General features: G+C 46.0%; 2 gene segments (V, D, J or C); both read left to right on the forward strand.

The window, feature by feature from the left end:
• Positions 1-22,638, forward strand: part of LOC148149204 (Ig kappa chain V region Mem5-like) — a 421,612-nt gene that overhangs the window by 216,163 nt on the left and 182,811 nt on the right.
• LOC148149206 (Ig kappa chain V region Mem5-like) lies at positions 9,536-20,885 on the forward strand. The segment is given in 4 exon segments: positions 9,536-9,639; positions 9,825-10,122; positions 10,533-10,564; positions 20,009-20,885. Coding segments are annotated over 4 exon segments (708 nt in total).

The raw sequence follows: 22,638 nt of genomic DNA on the forward strand, positions 1-22,638 counted from the left end.
CACTAAAAGCCTTCTTCACTGCCCTGTCTCATTGTGACTCAACTTTCAGAGAACCGTGTACCTGAACTGCAAGATCCCACTGTTCCACTACACAATGAAACCCAGACCTTGATTTAATTTTCTAAAATTCAAGACCTCACATTAATCTACATAAATTTAATTTTCATTTCTCTTCCCACATCCCCAGCTGATCAAGATCCTGTCGCAATAGAACATAGAACATAGAAGAATACAGCGCAGTACAGGCCCTTCGGCCCTCGATGTTGCGCCGATCCAAGCCCACCTAACCTACACTAGCCCACTATCCTCCATATGCCTATCCAATGCCCGCTTAAATGCCCATAATGAGGGAGAGTCCACCACTGATACTGGCAGGGCATTCCATGAACTCACGACTCGCTGAGTAAAGAACCTACCCCTAACATCTGTCCTATACCTACCACCCCTTAATTTAAAGCTATGCCCCCTTGTAATAGCTGACTCCATACGAGGAAAAAGATTCTCACTGTCGACCCTATCTAAACCCCTAATCATCTTATACACCTCTATCAAGTCACCCCTAAACCTTCTTTTCTCCAATGAAAACAACCCCAAGTGCCTCAGCCTTTCCTCATACGATCTTTCTACCATACCAGGCAACATCCTGGTAAACCTCCTCTGCACCCGTTCCAGTGCCTCCACATCCTTCCTATAGTATGGCGACCAAAACTGCACACAATACTCCAGATGTGGCCGCACCAGAGTCTTATACAACTGCAACATGACCTCAGTACTCCGGAACTCAATTCCTCTACCAATAAAAGCCAGTACGCCATATGCCTTCTTCACCGCACTATTTACCTGGGTGGCAACTTTCAAAGATTTGTGTACATGGACACCAAGATCCCTCTGCTCATCCACACTACCAAGTATCCGACCGTTAGCCCAGTACCCCATCTTTTTATTACTCTTACCAAAGTGAATCACCTCACACTTAGCTACATTGAACTCCATTTGCCACCTTTCTGCCCAGTTCTGCAGCTTATCTATATCCCGCTGTAACCTGCCACATCCTTCCTCACTGTCTACAACTCCTCCGACTTTCGTAGCATCCGCAAACTTGCTCACCCAACCTTCTAACCCCTCCTCCAGGTCATTTATAAAAATGACAAACAGCAATGGTCCCAAAACAGATCCTTGCGGAACACCGCTAGTGACGGCACTCCAAGATGAACCTTTGCCATCAACTACTACCCTCTGTCTTCTTCCAGCCAGCCAACCCCTAATCCAAACCTCCAACTCACCCTCAATGCCATACCTCCGTATTTTTTGCAGTAGTCTACCATGGGGAACCTTATCAAACGCCTTACTAAAATCCATATACACCACATCTACTGCTTTCCCCTCGTCCACCTCCTTAGTCACCTTCTCAAAGAATTCAATAAGGTTTGTGAGGCACGACCTGCCCTTCACAAAACCATGCTGACTATCCTTGATCACATTATTCCTATCCAGATGTTCATAAATCCTATCCCTTCCAATTCTCTCTAAGATTTTGCCCACAACAGAAGTGAGACTCACCCGCCTATAGTTACTAGGGTTATCCCTACTCCCCTTCTTGAACAAGGGAACCACATTTGCTAGCCTCCAATCTTCTGGCACTACTCCTGTAGACAACGAGGACATAAAAATCAAGGCCAATGGCTCTGCAATCTCCTCCCTTGCTTCCCAGAGAATCCTAGGATAAATGCCATCATGCTCAGGGGACTTATCTATTTTCACCCTTTCCAGAATTTCCAACACCTCTTCTCTACATACCTCAAAGCCATCCATTCTACTTAATTGTGACTCAGTACTCACATTGACAACAATGTCCTGTTCCTGATTGAATACTGACGAAAAGTATTCATTCAGTGTCTCACCAATCTCTTCAGCCTCCACACGCAACTTCCCACTACTATCCTTGACTGGACCTATTCCTACCCTAGTCATTCTTTTATTCCTGACATACCTATAGAAAGCCTTAGGGTTTTCCCTAATCATACCAACTAAGGACCTTTCATGTCCCCTCCTTGCTGCTCTTAGCTCTCTCTTCAGGTCCTTCCTGGCTACCTTATAACTCTCAATTGCCCCAATTGAACCTTCACGCCTCATCTTTACATAGGCCGCCCTCTTCCATTTAACAAGGGATTCCAATTCCTTATTAAACCACGGCTCCCTCACACGACGCTTTCCTCCCTGCCTGACGGGCACATACTTATCAAGGACACTCAATAGTTGCTCCTTGAACAAGCTCCACATATCAATTACACCCTTGCCTTGAAGCTTACTTTTCCAGGCCACACATCCTAAGTCATGCCTCACAGCATCATAATTTCCCTGCCCCCATCTATAACTCTTGCCCTGTAGTGCACACTTATCCCTCTCCATCACTAGAGTAAAGGTCACCGAATTGTGGTCACTGTCCCCAAAGTGCTCACCTACCTCTAATTCTAACACCTGGCCTGGTTCATTACCCAGAACCAATTCCAGTATGGCCTCACCTCTTGTTGGCCTATCTACATATTGTGTCAGGAAACCCTCCTGCGCACATTGGACAAACACTGACCCATCTAACGAACTTGAGCTATAGCTTTCCCAATTAATATCAGGAAAGTTAAAGTCCCCCATAACAACCACCCTATTACTTTCACTCTTCTCTTGAATCATCCTCACAATCCTTTCTTCTACATTTCTAGGACTATTAGGAGGCCTGTAAAAAACTCCTAACATGGTGAGCTCACCTTTCCTATTCCTAACCTCAGCCCAAACTACCTCAGATGGCGAGTCTTCATCCATCGTCCTTTCCACAGCTGTAATACTGGATAATCTCCATGATACTCCAAACAATATCTGATAATCTCCATGATACCACCTTTTGTAATGTCTTCTGCAAACTTGCTAATCATGCCTTACAGATTCTCATCCAAATCATTGATACACATAACCAACAGTAATGGGCCCAGCACCTCGCCCTCAGGCACTCCACTAGACACAGGCGTCCAGTCTGACAAGCATCTTTCCACCATTAACCTCAGCTTTCTCCCATCAAACCAATTAGTGAAAAGTATTTGTCTTATGTCAGGAATTAGTTTGGAGGAAGGAGTCAGAGAGGACGGATAATGTGTGTGTCCTCTGATGAGAAAGATGTGAATAGTGGTGTCCCCAGGGATCTGTGCTCAGCTATGCACAATGTTTCTCAATGATGTGCATAAAGGATTAGAGAGCCATATATCCAAGATTGCTAACCACACTGAGTGAGGCGGCTTGGAGGAGGTCACAGAGATAGGGAAGGTGGAGGACAGGGAGGGATTTGAGAACAAGGATAAAAATTTGAAAAGTGAAAATTTCTGGGCCAGGAGCCAATGTAAACATGGGGTGCAGGGGGTTGGTGGAATGGGACTTGGTGCAAGTTGGGATATGGGCAGCAGAATTTGGAATGAGCTCAAGATTATGGAGGGCTGTGACTGTGATGAGTTCAAGTACAGCATTGGAATGGTCATGTTTGGAGTCCCAGACATGGCTGAGATTTCCAATGGCTGATCTTTGTGATATGGAGCTCAGATCATTTACATTGATGTGGCCAAGTATGTAACGAGTCTGATTGAGCAGCAGACAGTGCTCAGGGAGAGGGATGGAGTTTGTGCCAGGAGCTGAAGAGGATGGCTTTGATCTTCCCAATGTGTTTCACAGTGAGCCTGGCTACTCAGTCCTGACTGCTCTTAGCTGCTGTGATTGTCACTGATTGGACACTTATTATTAGAGATTCTGACCACAGCAGAAAGCCCCAGTGTAAAAAATAACTGCAAAGACTGTCAGAGTGCAAGGTTGAAACTTCACCAAGAGAGGAAGTGAAAGAAGGAGCTCGGAGCAGCTGGACGTTTGTTACTGAGACGGGAGAAAACTGTCTACCATCTGCACTCCCTGGAACGTGATAGCACAGGAGACTGGTTCTGGGATTTGTTTTGCAGAAACAGCACAATGATGGAAAAAGTGTCTGTCACTCTCTCACAAACACACATGCCTGCACTCGGAGATCAGAAACACAATCCAGCAGCAGCTCTGTCTCCAAGCTGTGAAACCTGCACAGAATTGTTCCCTCATTCAGTTTTTAACTGGCAGGATAGACCAAGCAGGGGAGGCAACACAGTGGTGTGTACAGTTGGAAGGGAGTTGCCCTGGGAGTCCTCACCATTAACTATGGAACCCATGAAAACTCATGACAGCAGGTCAAACATGGGGAAGGAAACCTCCTGCTGATTACCACATAGCACCGCCTCCCCTCCAACCTCAACTGAGCAGTCAGTCCTCCTCCATGTTGAACAACACTTGGAGGGAGCACTGAGGGTGGAAAGGATGCAGGATATACCCTGAGTAAGGGACTTCAAAGCCCACCATTAAGAGCAGCTCAGAAGCATCACTACGGAGCAAATTGGTCTAGATTCAGCTGCTAGACTGGACCTGGGGTACGTGGTGAAGGAACCAACAAGAGGGAAAAACATACTCACTATCACCCTCACCAATCTGCCTGCTGCTGGTGTATCTGTCCATGGCAGTATCAGTAAGAGTGACCACTGCGCGATCTGTGCGGAGACAAAATCCCATCTTCACATTGAGAATACCTTACATTTTGTTGGGTAAGAGATACAGGATGTCAGGAAGAACTTTGTTTTTAGCAGCAATTGGTAATGACTTGGAAATTAGTGCCCATTCAGGTGAGGCAGGTGAAGACACTCAGTGATTGCAATGGCAGATTGGATGGGCTTTGATGGAAATAAACCTGCAAAGCTCTGGGGGTCGAGTAGGGGGGGGCGGGGGGGAGGTGGGACTGACTGGATTGCTCCATGAAATGACAGCATTTACCTGACAGGCTGAATGTTCTCCCCCTGTGCTGGAAATAGGTCTCACTCAATTAGAGAGTTTGGATGCAGTAAATACAGGGCAAATTGTTTCTCCAGGCAGGAGGGTCAGTAACCAGAGGGCACACATTTCAGAAAGGGTCTGAAGAACAAGAGAGAAGATAGGAACATTTTTATCCAGCGAGTTCATGATGACTGTCTCCAAGGTGAGTGGAAGTGGATTCAACAGCAACTTTCAAAAGGGCCTTTGGAGAAATAGCTGAAAAGGAAACAATTGCAGGGTTATACAGGAAGGGCTGGGTAAATGGGACTCATTGGACTCATTTGCCTGTCACAATCGTCCCAGTTGTATCTGTGTTGTATAAGAGCTTACACACACTTAGTCTCACCTTTACACAAAGACTGGGAGAAACAGACAACCCAGTTTACAGAAGAGTGTTTTCTGAAGCAAAACACTCTTAAACCAACTCAGGGAACAGACCAGACTAGATGTACCAGAATAAGTCAGCAAATCAATGGCAAAGCTACAGTGAAACTAAAGTGATGGAAGTGAACAGTTTATTCAATAGCACAGCCATCGAGAGGGGGAGGGATGAAGGGCAGGAGGTCAGAGAGCACGCAGTAGGGGTCTGAAGGCTCTGCTGTCAAAGGTGGGATGGAGGAAGCAGCAATGGGCAGGACACCAGAGACAGAAGAAGGAAGGGGGAGGGAGGGAATGTGAGTCTGCAGCAAGACACAGAGTGAGGGAGGAGGGAGGCCATGGAAGCAATTGGCTGGCAGTGAGGTCGTGGGTCATTCTAGAACAACACATGGTAAGACAGGGAAGAGACCACTACATACTGGACAAGCTGGCATTTATGGAATGTGGTTCAGGAAACTGGGAGAGGACATTGGAATCATAGAGTTAGGAGGTGGGACAAGCAGAAATTAGGGTTTCTCTGCAGAGACAGACAATGTGATTGAGATTGAAATAAGAGACATATGTGGTGGACACAATGTCGGTTTTGCAGCTCAGATACTGGACAATCCAATGGGAAGGAGGCCCATGTTGACTGGTCCTATGGGAAAGTGGCCAATGTATACATCATCATAGAGTCATCGAGGTTTACAGCATGGCAGCAGGCCCTTCAGCTCTACTCATCCATGCTGACCAAGTTTCCAAAACTGAACTAGTCCCATTTGCCTGTGTTTGGCCCAATCCTCTCTAAATCCTTCCTATCCATGTTCCTGTAAAAACGTCCTTGAAATGTAGTAATTGTACTCCCCTCTACCACTTCCTCTGGCAGCTCATTACACATACACATCATCCTCTGTGTGAAAAGGTTGTCTCTCCGGCCCTTTCTAATTCTTTCCTCTCTCGACTTAAACCTATTCCTTCTGGTACTGGACTCCCCTGCGCTGGGGAAAAGACTTTAGCTATTCACCTTATCTATGCCCCTCATGATTATATAAACCTCATGATTATTAAGGTCACCCCTCAATCTCCTGCATTCCCTGGAAAACATCTCAGCCTATCCATCCTTGCCTTATGATTCAAACCTTCCAATTAATCTTTATTTTATCCAAACCAGTGTAATAACTTCCTTCCTATAGCAGGGTGAGCAGAAATGTACATAATGTCCAAATGTGGCCTTCCCAATGCCTTGTACAGCTGTAACATGATGTCCCAGCTCCTGTACTCCCTGCTTTGACCAGTGAAGGTGAGCGTGCCAAATACCCTCTTCACCACCCTGTCTATCTGTGACACCACTTTCAAGGAACTATGTACCTGTACCCCTCAGTCTCTCTGTTCAACAACACTCCCCATGGCTCTACCATTAATTGTGTAATTCCTGCCCCAGTTTGTCTTACCAAAATGTAACTCCTTCCATTTATCGAAATTAAGCTCCATCTGGATTTGTTGACCCACTGGCCCAGTTGATCAAGATGACATTGCACTCTTGGATAACCTTCGCCCCTGTCCCTGGCCAACAATTTTAATGTCAGCCACAAACTTCCTGACCGTTCCTGCTATTTTCTCATCCAAATTGTTCATATAAATGATGAACAAGAGTGGATCCAGGATCGATTCTTGTGGCAGACAGCTGGTCACTGGCCTCCAGTCTGAATAACAACCCTCTCTCACCAGCCTCTGCCTCCTACCATTAGGCCAATTTTCTATCCAATTGGCGAGCTCTCCCTGGATTCTATGTGATATAATCTTACTAAGCAGTCTACCAGGGGAACCTTGTCTAAGGCCTTGCTAAAGTCCATGTGGACAGAGTGTACTGCTCCACCTTTATCTATCTCCGTGATTATTTCTTCAAAAACTCAGTCATCTACTCGTCTCCATCGGAAACTCCAGTGAATAGGAGGCCCATGTTTACTGGTTTCTGTTGGAGGATCCAGTTAGAGGGAGATCCATGTTTACTGGTCTCTGTTGGAGGTTCCAGCAGGAAGGAGGACCATGTTTACTGGCCGTTATTGGGTGTGAGGTCAATTCCTTTCTGTTGTAACTGTGTGATAGTCCAACCCTCATCCCAGTGAAACAGCCTGACTCAGAGACTCATCATGGAAGTGGAAGGAAAGGGAAAGGGATTGGAACATGTTGTGAATGGACAGGATGGGTCAGTGGGTCAGAGTCTGTCCTGTCCCTCCAGCTCACACTGATGGCGTGAGGATATCCTCTCTCTCTGCTGGGCCTTCATGGAATGAGGTTTGTGTCCAAACTAGTCCCCAGTGAGAAAAGGCCAACAGCACAGAATTGCCTTTCTTTTGACAAGAATCTATCCGTCTTCCTGAGCGAGGCCAAACCCTGGTCAATGTGGGAAATGGGGAGTTACTCCAGGAAAATACATCCTTCTGGGGTCAAGGGTTAATGTCCATTAGTGGTGCAGAGCAGAGGGAGATTTATCCTGCATTCAACTGTCACCACCCAGGACACTGTCAGAAAGAGAGAGAAGCGAGACAGAGAGAGAGGGAGTTTCTGTGTGTGTGTGTGTGTGTGTGTGCAAGAGAGAGAGAGAGAGATCGGGGATAGAGGGAGGAGCATCTGAGACAGTGTGAGATATGTGAGGGGACCAAGAGAGAGGTAGAGGGTGGTAGAAATGGTGAGGTTGAGGGATAGAGAGAGAAACAAGATGTGACTGAGAGGCATGGAGAGAGAGAAAGAGACAGGATGGGTGTGATACCAAGCGTGAAGGGAATCAAGAGAGAGAGGGTAGGGTTGTGTGTGTGTATGAGAGAGAGACAGAGAGAGAGAGATATGAGTATGGTTAGAGACAGAATGCCAGAGAGGGAGAGAGAGAGACTGTAGATTGGGATGCAGAGAGGGAGGGAGAGAAAGAGAGGGAGGAATAGAGAGGGGCAGATAACATTTGGATGCTTTCAATTATAGCGAGAGATGGAGTGAGTGACGGAGACAGAGAAAGATGCAGAAATAGAGATTATGAGACGGAGTGAGGAACTGGGAATGAGTTGGAGGGAGTGGCTTTGAGACAGAAAGAGAATATGAAAGAGATTAACAGTGGGGGAGAGAGAGATAGAGGTAGAGAGAAAGAAGTATAAGTGTGAGTCAGAAAGGGAGATAGAGAGAGAGAGATAGAGAAAGAGAGAGAGAGAGAAGAGGACAGGTCCTGGTCACCACATTCTGGGAAGGATGTGATTGTATTTGAGAGGGTACGGGGAGATTTCCCAGAATGCTGCCTGAATGTGAGCTTTGAGAAAAGATGAGAAAGGTTGGGGTTGTTTTCCTTGGAGCAGTGAAGGCTGAGAGGGGACCTGATAGAGGGGTATAAGATTATTTGGGGCAGTGATAGTGTGGGTAGGAAGGCGCTTTTTACATGAGTAAAGGACTCAGTAACCAGGGACCGAGATTGAAGGTAACACAGACATGGACACACAGAAACTCGGAGCTGGAGCAGGCCATTTCGCCCTTTGAGCCTGCTCTGTCATTCAGTATGATCATGGCAGAGCCTCTCTCTCAAACCATATTCCTGCTTTCTCCCCATTCCCTTCATGCTGTTAAAATGCAAAACAATTATCTCTCTCTTTTTCTTGAATATATTCAGTGGTAGAGAATTCTACAGGTTGACCACCCTCTGAGTGAAGAAATGTTTCCTCATCTCAGTCCTAAATGGTATCCCCCTGAGACTGGGAACCCTGGTTCCAGACTCGCCAACCAGGGGAAACCTCCTCCCTGCCCAGCCCTGTTAGAATTTTATATGTTTCAATCAGATCCCCTCTCATCCTTCTGAACTCAAGTGAGTCCAGGCCCAGTCGAGTTCGAGAGAGAGAGGAGAGTTGAGGAGAACTGTTTTCACCCAGAGGGTGGTGGGAGTCTGGAACTCACTGCCTGAAAGGCTGGTTGAGTCACAAACTCTCGTGACATTGGAGCAGTGTTTAGATATTCCCTTGTGTTGCTGTAGCCTCCAGGGTAATGGGCCAAGAGCTGGAGGATGGGTTTAGTGTCATCAGATCTTTGTTTAACAGCACAGATACAATGGGCCAAATGGTCTCATTCAGTGCTGTTCACATCAATGACTCTCTGAGACAGTGAGAAAGAGAGAGAGAGAGAAGAGGAAGTGTGAGGGGCTGACGTGGCTCTCTCTGCCCAATTCCATTTACATACTGAGGAACACCCAGTCAGACTCTCACAGACTGCAGCTTTATAAAGCAGAACCCAGTGAAGGGAGAGTTTATCAGGAACCAGGCCCAGGGACAGGAGCACACACCATGATTTCACACATCCAGCTGATCTGGCCCCTGGCATTCTGTGTCGCAGGTACAAATCTCTCTCCTTCCACCTTGAATCTTTAGCTGCTCTCCATTTCACTCCAATTCCACTGACTTGTGATTGAAGGAAAAAAGCTGAAACCAGAGGAAAGCTCAATGTCTCCAACAATCTCCATTTGACAGGCTCTTTCTGTGACAGTTCTGACTTCACTGTGTTTCTCTCTGACCCCTCAGGTATCAGTGGGGACATCACCATGACTCAGTCTCCCCCGGTGCTGTCAGTGGGACTGGGCCACACTGCAACCATCACCTGTACGGCCAGTCAAAGCATTGGTAGCAGCCTTGCTTGGTACCAGCAGCGAGAAGGTCAGAAACCCTCTCTCCTGATCTACAGTGCAACAACTCGATTCACAGGAGTCTCCAATCGATTCACCGGCAGTGGATCAGGAACCAGTTTCACCCTGAAAATCAGCAACGTTCAGAATGAGGATGTCGCTGACTATTACTGTATGCAGTATAGCAGCTACCCCTACACAGTGTTACAGAGCCGTACAAAAACCTCAATAGGCACAGTCCCACTGCCTGTACTGACACATCCAATTACATATAAATGTAAATGAACAAACTAACCCATGCTGGATTGTCACTGTCCACTACACACTCCAGTCTCTGTGGTGTCCACCATTTACTGAAGGCCTCAAGTTTCCCTCTTACACTCCATCGCCACACGTGAAGAACAGCTGCAAAACTTAACATTGAAAAATACATTTGACAAACCACCCTAGCCCAGCTGGACACAACCCAGAGAGACAGAGACAGAAGGACACATGAATGAGGGAGAGAGAAAGAGAGTGAGAGGGAGAGTGTGAGAGTGAGTGAGAAAGGGAAGCAAAGATCAGAGATTTTTGTACACCATCTGCACTGCGGGCTCTCACTGTGGCTTACGTTTGGGAAAGGAACCAAGCTCCGACTGAGTAAGTAAACCTCAATCCTCCGTTATTAATTCTGTCAATACTGAAACACACTTTCTAAAACACAAATGCTGAATTTGTGAAGGTATTAGTGAGAAGCTGCAGTGAATGAAATAGTTGATGAAGGAGCACTGTGTCTAACAGGGTGTCCAGCTGTATTTCTTTAGTTCCATTGTCCCTTTAAGCAGCAAGATATAAGTCAATTAGTTTAACTCACCGTGTGGAGGAGCTCTGTCCATTTGCAGCCTGTGGTCCCATTACTGCAGCACGGAATGAAATCAGTGAGTAGCCTCCTGCCAGTCTCAGTGTGTCGGACACGGGCAGAGTTTGATGTGAGCTCCCTGTCCCAGTCTCTGATCTCACTGACCTCAGCAGCAGCAGTAACAGCACAGTGAGACACTGAGCTCCCACCTCCCCCAGCTTTAACTCTGCTCAATCACACAATCACAGAGTTGTTACAGTGCACACGGAGGCCGTTCCGCCCATCCTGTCTGGGCCGGCTCTCCGAATGAGCAATTCACTGAGTGTCATTCTCCTGCCTTCTCCCTGTCACCCTGCACATTATTCCTTTTCGAATAATAGTCTCATTCCCTTCGGAATGTTTCAATTGAAGCTGCCTCCACCACACTCTCAGACAGTGCATTCCACACCTTAACCACTCGCTGGCTGAAAATGTTTTTCCTCATCTCATTTTTGATTCTCTCACTAATTACTTTAAATCTGTGCCCTCTCCTTCTCAATACTTTCATGAGTGGGAACATTTTTTCCCTATTTCCTCTGGCCAGACACCTCCTGATTTTGAATTCCTCAACAAAATGTCCTCTCAGCCTTCACTTCTCCAAGGAAGACAGTCCAAACTTCTCCAAAGTTTGTTCACAACTGACATTCCTCATCCCTGAACCTTCTATGGGAAGTTTTTTACCCCATCTCCAAAATATTCACATCCTTCATGAATTATTCCCCTTTTCTATTCCCGTAGTCCCATTTGCTTGCATTTAGCTAATTTCCCCCATACCGTTCCTGTCCAGGTGCCTGTTCAAATGCCTTTTAAATGTTGTTATCATACTCACCTCTACGACTTCCTCTGGCAGCTCATTCAATACATGCACCACCCTCTATGTGAACGAGATGCACCTCAGGTCCCTTTTGAATCTTTCCCCTCTTGCTTTAAACCTCTGCTGTTTAGTTTTGGACTCCCTTACTCTGGGGAATAAACCTGAGCTAGTCATCTTATCTATGACCATTATCATTTTATAAACCTCTAAAATGTCACCCAGCAATCTCTGACCTTCCAAGGGAAATAGCCCAGGCCTAACCAGCCTCTCCTTATAACTCAAACCCTCCAGTCTCGGTGACATCCTTGTCATCCTTTTTACACCCTTTCCAATTTAATGACATCCTTCCAATAGCAGGGTGACTGGGAATGGGCCTGATCAATACCTTGGAGAATCGTAACAACTCCCACACGTAATGCTCTGACCGATAGAAGCAATTGTACCAAATACTTTCTTCACCACCCTGTCTCCATGTGACACCAGTTTCAATCCTCTATGTGCCTCCACCCCTTGGTCTCCCTGTTTGACAACACTCCCCATGGCCCCACAATTAAGTGTGTTAGCCCTGGCCTGGTTTTTATACCAAAATGTAACACCTCCTTGTTATCTCAATGTGTAATGTAAATGTACTCTCAAATAGCCTTCTTCACTGTCCATGAAACTACCAATGTTAGTGTCATCTGCAAACTCACAAACCATGGCCCCTATATTCTCATTCAATTTGTTTCGATAAATGACAAACAATGATGAACCCAGAACCAATCCTTTTGCCACATCTCTGGTCACAGGCTTCCAGTTTGAAAACCATTATCTACCACCACTCTCTGTCTCCAACCATTAAGCCAACTTTGTATCAGTTAGCTTCCCTGGATCCAACTTGATCTAACTTACTAACCTTTCCTGAAGAAGGGCTAATGCCCGAAACGTCGATTCTCCTGTTCCCTAGATGTTGCCTGACCTGCTGCGCTTTTCCAGCAACATATTTCCATCTCCTACTAACCAGTTGTCCATGCAGCACCTTGTCAAAGGTCTTGCTAAAGTCCATGTAGAGAATGTCTACCACTCTGCCCTCAGCTATCTTCTTGGTCATGTCTTCAAAAAACTCAATCAAATTTGTGAGACATGTTTTCCCACTGACAAAGTCATGTGGACTATCCTTAATCAATCCTTGTCTTTCCCAATGCATTTAGATCCTGTTGTCAAAATCCCCTCCAACAACTTACCACTATCAGACTCACCGGTCTATAATTCCCAGGGTATTCCTTGCAGACCTTCCTAAATATCAGCACAAAATTAGCCTAGCTCCAGTCTTCCAGCACATCACCCGTGGCTGTTGATGATACAAACATCTCACCAAGGGGTGTCAAAGTCTCTTCCCAAGCTTCCCACAAAGTACTGGGATGGAGCTGATCATGTCCTGGGGATTTATCTACCTTTATGAGTTTAAAGAACAGATTACTGCACCTCTTCTTCTGTAATATGGACTCTTCTCAAGACACCAACATTTATTTCCCGAATTTCCTTCACTTCGATGTCCTTCTCAACCATAAATACTGCGGCAAAATATTAGATTGGTAACTCATTCATTTTCTGTTTTAAAATAAAATATGAAAATTCTAAGAGTGAGACATTTGGAGGTGATCCATGGGATATGATCCATGGTCATGACTTTACTCTGGATTGTCCTTTGTCCTTTACCACTGTCTCCCTAATCCTTGTGATACAATTCCCTAAATGTCCTCCCATTGATATTTGATCTACATGGGCCTCCTTATTCCCAAGATCCAGGTCTGGCAGAGTTTCCTTTCTGATTGGAATGGGAACACACGGTTGGAGAAAATTCACCCGAGCACACTCTCACAACTCTGGCCCCTCTCTGCCCTTCACACTGCTCCGATTTCATTCTATATTCTGATAATTAAAGTTACCCAAATGTGTGCTGTGAATTTCTTGCAGATTTCTCCCTCTACATCCTTCCCTCTAGTTGGTGACCGACAGACTGCACTGAACAACCTGATTGCACCTTTTTTGTTCCTTATCTCAAACCAAATCCATTCTGCCCTTGACCCCTCTGGGACATCCTCTTTCTCCAGTTCTACACCGATCTTAACCAATCCCACACCTTCTTCCCCTTTTCCTACCTTTATTGAACACCTTGTATCCAGGAATATTTAACACCCAGTCCTGTCCTCATTTGAGCCTCATCTGTAAGAGCAACAACACCAGATTTCCACTTGGTAATATGCGTCTGTAACTCCCCAATCTTACTCCCCATACTCCACGCAGGCCCATACATGCACACAGTCAGTTGGATTTAGAAATTATTACTCTCTCCCTCACTGTGACCCGGCCAAATAAGTTACTCTTCCTTACTTTAGAGTATCTATCTCTTGCATGATTCTGTTTTCCTTGGTGTTCCTCCCTGATATTTCCTCCTGGTTCCCACAGCCCCCCTTCCATGTTCATTTAAACCCTCTCCAACAACACCAGCAAATCACCCCACAAGGAGCTCAGTTCTGTTCAGGAGCAACCCATCTGGTCTATAGAGGTCACATCTCTCACAAAATCATTCCCAATGTCCCAAGAATCTCAAACGCTCCCTCCTGGATCACCTTTCCAGCCTCAGATACACCCTGCCTTATCCTTCTGTTCCTATCCTCACTTGCATTGGTCACTGGGAGTAGTCCAGAGATTCACAATTTTGAGCTCCTGTTGCTAATTGCCTCCAGAGCTCCCTAAGTTCTGACTGCAGGACCACATCCCTTTTCTCCCTCTGTCACTGGGACCACAACTGCTGCCTGTTCCCCCTCTCCCCTCAGGGTGGGAGACAACACACCATCCTGGAATTCCATCTGCAGCTGCAGAAACACCTGTCGATTGCACTCACTCTCGAATCTCCTCTCACTATCGCTCTTCCAGTCTTCCTTGTGCCTCCCTGTACAGCTGAGTCGCCGTGGTGCCATGGATTTGACTCTGGCTGCACTCCCCAGATGAACCATCATTCTCATCAGGATTCCAAACTGAATCCTGGTTGGACAGTGGGATGCACTCAGGGGATTCCTGTACGAGCTGCCTGGTCCTTTTGGACTGTCTGCTGTTCCCCCATTCCCTCTCTCCCTGCATACTCTGAAGCTTCAGAGTGACCACATCTAGAAACGTGCTTTCCACGGAGCTCTTAGCCTCACGGACTCTCCACACTGACACCAGCTGCTGCTCAAGCTCCGAAACCCAGAGTTCCAATTGCTGTCACTGACCACACTTCCTAAACTCATGGTATTCCAGGAGATGGGAAGCATCCTGAAGTTCCCACATGGAACAGGGTGCACACTCTCACCACTCCCTAGTTATCCCTTGATAAAGTTCTGATGACAAACAGCTCCAGCTGGCCTTTCAGGGTTCCAGGGTTTGGCAGAGTCTGTTCAAAAGACAATATGATAATAGAGCAGAATTAGGCCATTCGCCCCATCAAGTCTGCTGTGCCTTCTTCCCATTATGTTTGATCACCTTCCCAATCAGGAACCTATCAATGTCCGTCCGAAACACACTCAATGCCTTCACCTCCACAGCATGAGTTCCACAGATTAACCACCCTCTGGCAGAAGAAATTCCTCCTCATCTCAGTCCTAATGGATTATCCCTAAATTCTGTGGCTGTGCCCTCTGGTCCATGTTTCTCTTACTGGTGGAAACATCTCATCCCCGCCCACTCTATCCAGGCCTCTCAGTATTCTGTAAGTTTCAATGTGATCTCCCCATGTCCTTCTGAACTCCATCAAGTCCACAGCCAGGGTCCTCAACCGCTCCTCATTAGACCAGGCTGTCACTCCCAAAGTCATTCTCATAAACCTCCTCTGGATCTCCCCCAATGCAAGCACATCCCTCCTTAGATACAGGTCCCAAAACTGTTCACAATATTCCAAATGCAGTCTGGCCAGAGTCTCATACAGCCTCAGCAGTACACACCTGCTCTTGTATTCTAACTCAGTTGAAATGAATGCTAACATTGCATTTGTCTTCCTAATTGCCAACTGAACCTACATATTAACCTTATGTGAAATCTGAAAGAGGACTCCTAAGTCCCTTTATCTGTCAATTCTTTGCCCACTCTCTGAGCCTTTCCAAGTCCTTCTGCAGCCTCCCTGCTTCCTCAACTCTCCCTGTCCCTCCCCTCATCTTTGTGTCATCAAGAAATTTAGGAACAATGCCCTCAGTTCCTTTTCCCAGATCGTTAATATATAATTAATTGTTACATGAATAGCTGAGGTCCCAACACTGCCCCCTGCTGAACTGCATGACGCACAAGCTGCCATCCTGCAAAAGACCCATTTATTTCCACTCTCTGTCCATGTCAGTACTGGGTTCCAAACCCCATGGGCTCTTATGTTATTTAGCAGCCTCCTGTGTGGCAACTTGTCAAAGGCCTTCTGGAAACCCAAACAGATCATGTCCATTGGCTCTCCTTTGTCTAACTTGCTCATTGATATTATTTCATATAATTCCCAGCTTCTCCTTCTCAAACTGCAGGGTGAATTCTAACACATTATGGTCACTGCCCCCTCAGGGTTCACTCACCTTCAGCTCCCCAATCAGGGCTGCCTCATTACACATCACCGAATCCAGAATTACCTGTTTCCTAGTGGGTCTACCACAAACTGTTCCAAAAAAAAGCATCTCGCAGACATTCCATGAATTCCTTTCCTTGAGATCCATTCCCAACCTGACTTTCCCAGTCCACCTGCATATTGCAGTCCCCATGATTATTGTAATAATCCCTTTCTTACATGCGTTTTCTATCTCCTGATTTATTTTCTGCCCCACATCCCGGCCGAGAGGAGACTTGTACATAATTCCCATCAAGCTCTTTGCTATTTTGTGGGTCCTTAAGTTGACTCACACAGATTCTATGCTTTCCAACTCCATATTTCCTCTTGCTGTTGATGTAATTTCAGTTCTTCCTGACAGGGTAAACCTGCTCCTCCCACACACACCCCCACCACCCTCACACCTCTACCCATCATTAGAAACATAGAAAATAGCTGCAGGAATAGGCCACTCAACCCTCTGAGTCTGCACCACCGTTCAATATAATCATGGCTGATTAAGCAATCTATTATCCCATTCCCACTCCACCCCCATATCTCTTGATTCCACAGGTTCACAACATCGGAATAACTTAACCCTTAATCTTCGACTGTGACCCCTAGTTTTGGATTTTCCTAATATCAAGAACATTCTTCCAGCATCGAGCCTGTCAAATCCCATCAGGATTTTATATGTTTCTGTGAGATTCCTCTCATTCTTCTAAATCCCAGTGAGTACAAGCCCAGTTGATCCAGTCTTTCCTCATATGTCAGTCCTGCTGTCCCGGGAATCAGTCTGGAGAACCTTCGCTGGACTCCCTCAATAGCAAGAATGTCCGTCCTCAGACGAGGAGACCAAACCTGCACATAATACTCAAGCTGAGGCCTTAATTCTGCAAGATATCCTTACTCCAGTACACAAATCCTCTCACTGTGAAGGCCAGCATGCCATTAGCTTTCCTCACTGCCTGCTGCACCTGCATGCCCCCTTTCAGTTACTGTTCCACCATGATACCCAACTCTCATTGCACCTCACCTTTTCCTAAACTTTCACCATTCACTAATAATCTGACTTCCTGTTTTTCCACCAAAGTGGATAATCTCACATTTACCCAAATTATATTGCTTTTGCCAAGTATTTGTCCACTCAGCCAGCCTGTCCAAGTCACTCTGCAGCCTCTTAGCATCCTCCTCACAGCACACATTGCCACCCAGCTGAGTGTCATCTGCAAATTTGGAGGGATTGCATTCAATTCCTTTGTCCATATCATTTATGTATATTGTGAACAGCTGGGGTCCCAGCACTGAACCCTGCGGTACCCCACTCATCACTGCCTGCCACTCTGAAAGGGACCCATTAATTCCAACTCTCTGCTTTCTATCTGCCAACGAGTTCTCTCTCCATGTCAATACATTACCTCCAATACCATGAGGTTTAATTTTGCTCACTAATCTCTTGTATGGGACCTTGTCAAAAGCCTTTTGAAAGTCCAGAACACAACATCTACTGGGTCCTGAGGGAGGGTCACTCAATCTGAAATGTTAACTTCGATTGCTGTCCACAGATTCTGCCAGACCTGCTGAACTGTTTCGTCAATTTTTGTTGTCCACTGATTTAGCCTTGTCCATTCTCCACTGATCACATCCTCAAAACCTTCCAGAAGATGTGTCAGGCCTGATTTCCCTTTAGTAAATCCATGCTGACTTGGACCAATCCTGTCACTGCTTTCCAAATGCTCGGTAACTGTATCTTTAATAACTGACTCCAGCGTTTTCCTCATGTATAATTCCTCATTTTCACTCTCCCTCCTTTTATTAAAAAGTGGAGTTACATTGGATACTGTCCAGTCCACTGGAACTCTGTCAGAGTCGACAGAATGTTGGAAAATGATCAACAATGTGTCCACTATTTCTACACCCACTTTCTTAAATACTCTGATGAGTTGCTGGCCCCTGGGAACTTACAAGTTTTGATACCATCAATCTCCCCAAAACCATTTCCTGACTAACAAGGATTACCTTCAGTTCCTCCTTCACACTTGACCCTCTATCCCCCTGCATTTCCTTTCAATAGGATGTGTATCCTTGGATATTTAGTTCCCAGCCCTGATCCCCTTGCAGCCACGTCCCTGCACTACAGGCTCATTTACCTTGTTTCATATACTCGATACATCGAAGTACAACACCCTCAGTCATGCACTGACTGCCTCCTTCTCATAGTTATCTGCTTTAGAAATCACAGAATCCCTACAGTGTGGAAGCAGGCCATTCAGCCCAGACTGACACTTCAAATAGCATCCCACCCACCCTACAATTCCCATGGATAATCCTCCTAACCTACACTTCTTTGTGACAATGGGAGGAAACCCAAGTGGACACGTGGAGAATGTGTCAATCCCACACAGACAATCAGTTGGAATTGAGTCTGTGTCTCCGGAGCTGTGAGACAGCAGTGCTAACCACTGATCCACCATTCCACCCTACGGTGCCTCAAGTTCGATTCTTGATCCTTTCCGTACTCTCGATCCTATTACTTGGTCTGGATACTTTAATAACTTCTCCTGAGTCCCTACCTTCTTTAATTAGTTTAAACTCCTCGCAAACTTGATTTCCCTTGGTTTATGTGGTACCACTTTGTCTACATTATTCCGAATGCTTCATGTGTTAAGAGACAAAACCTTTAAGCTTGTTCTATATTGAGCTTCCCTGCACTTTTAAGTTTCCTCAGTACAATATGACATTCACAATACTCTGTCCCTTTCCTTTTTATTTTCTAGTAACATTCAATTCCATCACTAACCAGTATTCCTCACTTCTCCTTTAACTTTCATTTCCTAATTTTCCATCCACTTTCTCTTTGAATCATATTCAGGCTGTTACTTATTCCTGAACAAACATCATTCAAAAATGTTCCTTGCTTCATTGTTGCTTGTGGGATCTTGTGTACAATCTGGCTTCCACATTTCCTACATTACAACAGTGACCCCATTTCAAACAAGTCCCACATGGTCCGCAAATGTCTTTGGGACAGCATGGATCTTTCTTTTCATTGGATGAACTGGGAGTCTTTCAGATGTGAAAGATGCTGTTCCAATATTGCACAGTTCTCCTCCTGAACTACAGTTACTGCTATGTATGTCCCTCTCTTTTGTGAAAACAGACCAAAAGTTTTCATGAGGAACCATTGCTCCATCTTCCACCACTGCACACAAGTTCCCTTCCTGCTCTCGAATGGGCCTCATACATTCCTTCATTCTCTTGTTCTTTCTGTGATTATAAAACATCACTGGGATTTCCCTGACTTCATTTGGACACATTTCATCCTGTCAGCTCTTTGCTTTCCTCAGGTCCTGGTAAATTTCACCCTTGCATTTTGTCTTTCAGCCCACTTTGACCCAATCCCTGCCCAGTTTAGTAAAATGGATTTGTTCCCAAATGAAAACTTTTACACTTGCTCCATGGTTCTCCATTTCCATCCCGACTCTCAATCTCACTGAGTTCCGATCACTGTCACTGAAATGCTCCCCCATTGATAGCCCTTCCAGCTGCCCACATTCATTCCCTAAAGAATGATCCAAAACTGCCCCTTCTTTTTCACCATCACCATCTCAGGGGCAATTAGGAATGGGCAATAAATTCTCGCCCTGTCAGTGACAGTCACATCCCAAGAAGCAATTTTAAAAGGCCCTGTCCTTTTATGGGGTCTGTTAGGTATTGAATACAAATGTTCAAATGGATTGTTTTGCCAGTGAATGTTCAGAGTTGAAATCCCTTTGAATGGCAGGGATTAAAATTGTTTGTCTTGTCTTTCAGGCCGTGAAAATTCTCAGCCCAAGCTGACCCTGCTGCCCCCCTCCCCAGAGCAGGTCAATGCCAAGGGCACTGCCACCCTGGTGTGCCTTGCCAATCACTTCTATCCCGATGAGCTGGAGGTGCAGTGGAAGAAGGACGGTGCAGTCATTTCGGACGGGGTTCAGACCAGCAACTACCTGCGAGCTTCGGACAGCACCTACAGTGTCAGCAGCCTGCTGACCCTCTCTGGGTCTGACTGGGAGTCCAACGCTCGCTTCTCCTGTGCCCTCACCCACGTGACCCTCCCCTCTCCCCTCAGCAAGAGCATCAGGAGATCAGAATGTGTGTAGAGTGTTCAAGACAGTCCACAGAGGAGACACAACTTTAAATAGAACAGGGCTGAGCTGGCAGGACAAAGGTCATGGTCAGCACTGAATTTCAACTCTCTTCCTTCTTGGGATTGGCTCGGTGACATTTCTGAGGTTCAAGGGTTAAGGCAGGTCATTGGGATCATCAAAAGGAAGCTTTACTCTGTATGAAACCCCGTGCTGACCCTGTCCTGGGAGTGTTTTATGGGGACAGTGATGACTTGTGATGCCAAGTAAAACCTCTCGAAGATGCTGAAAACTGTCAGCTGTACAAAACAATGTGAACCTCTGAAATCTCTGCTTCAGTAAACCAGATCTCCTTCCTGCTCAGCCGCCAGTTCGAATTTAAGCTTCTGTCACTACTTAAAGGGACAGGATTCTTATGTCATTGAGAAAATCTCCACAAGTGTTTTCCTCAAGCTCCATTTTGGCTGTGAATTTGTGCAGCTTCCTCTGTCTGGGCTGTTAATTGAAGTCTGTTTTCTCTCAATGTAAATCTGCAAAAAGGAATAAAGATCAAGATGATTCAGTCTCTGTCTCGTGTGTGCTTTGGAAATGGCCAGAGCTACTGGGAACCCTGCATTGATGAATATGATCAGCAGCATCTTGTTACTCAGAATAACAACTTCACAGGTTTTGGGAAATAAATATTACTTAAATTAGACTTGGGTTTTCTTTACTCTTAAAGTGCGATGCATTGGTCCCGTGTGTCCCTGGAGTAAGATTGAGAATGTTAAATCTGGGGAGTCTGGGAGTCACGGCTGGGGAAGGCAGTCAATGATAAACTGGTTCCACCTTCTGCTGTCATATTCTGTAACCCCTGGGCCATCTCAGTGAGAGACATCCAGGGCTCAGGATGGATTCCAGAGCAGCTCATTGACCTGACTGTTGTGTTCCTTAGTCCACATGTGACTCCAATAATCTCACTCGAGGACTTTAGTATCAGTGGGAATCAATGGGGCTGAAATCTTATCCAAACAGACCCTCACACAGCAGGGAGGCTGCTGGTGGCTCAGAAACCCCTTGGATTCAGTCCCAGATTCCACTGTGGCTCTTTCATTCAAACACTGCATTAGCACACTGACACCACATTCAAAGGGCAATCCTGAGATGGGGCAAGTTTGGTTCTTGATTCCAGTGTGAGGAAATGGGGGCTGGGTGTGAAATGTCCAGTCTGAAGCTGGTGGGGGTACTTTATAATGAAGAAGAGAAACTGATGTCAGAATAAAGTCAGGTGTTGATGGGAGTGAGGAATATCTCAGTGATCTGTCTCCAGAATCCACACACGACACACATCCTTCTGTCAGACCCTGAAGGCGGAGAAATTGCTCCTTGACACCCTATATTTCTCTATCTTTCCCAGAAAAGGTGAAGTATTCTCTGCCTCAGTGATTCCCTGGGACAGGACATTTTAAAAAGGCCTTTGGGAAGGGAAATGTTGCCTCTCAATGACAAAGCCAATGGAAGGATGTGGAGCTGGCTCTGTGAAATGTTCGGACACAGAGGATGACACCAGAAGCAATTCAATGTGGTCACTCTCTCCTTTGCAATTGCTAAACTGGTAACAATTACTTTTTGCTCACAATTTGCTCTCTCGAATTTGATCCACTTGCCTTTCTTACTTTGCTTTTTTTGACTTCAGTCTGTGGGTAGTTCCATCAAAACCCAATCTCCTCACACTCATCCTGGCCCCTGAAGAGATTAGAGACAAACTGCAAATGCTGGAATCCAAGGTTGACAAGCAGGAGGCTGGGAGAACACAGCAAGACTGGCAGCATCAGGAGGAAGAGAAGTCGATGTTTTGGGTGTAAACCTTCTTCAGGAAGTGGGGTGGGTGGGAGCTGCAGATAAAGGGAGTGGCCGGGGCAGGGTGGTTAGGTGGGGATAGGTGGAGACAGGTCGAGGATAGGACATGGTTGGTCGAAGGGAGGGATAATTCTGGATTCATCTCTCCCATCGACCAATCAGGTCAAACTCTCTATCTTTCTCAAACTATCCCCACCTCACCACCTCGCTCCCACCCACCCCTTTATCTGCAACTCCCCTCACACCTACCCTCCCCCTTCCTGAAGAAGCGTTACACCTGAAACGTCGACCCCTGAAGAGATTAGATGAGGTTATTTCATTGAATCAACTCATCAAGCCCATCAATCCTGAGAACAGATTCCAACATTGAAGTCCCATTTTCTGGTTGCACATGTAAGGTCTCTTTCAGGCTGAAAGAAGGAAGCTTTCGATTGAGAAATGAGTGAGCTTAACCCAGGTCCTGAAAAACAGCACTTC

Source organism: Chiloscyllium plagiosum, unplaced genomic scaffold (assembly GCF_037043375.1).
Source record: "Chiloscyllium plagiosum isolate Xiang-an unplaced genomic scaffold, Cpla_swu_hap1 HiC_scaffold_9, whole genome shotgun sequence".
In the NCBI taxonomy this organism is placed as follows: Eukaryota; Metazoa; Chordata; class Chondrichthyes; order Orectolobiformes; family Hemiscylliidae; genus Chiloscyllium; species Chiloscyllium plagiosum.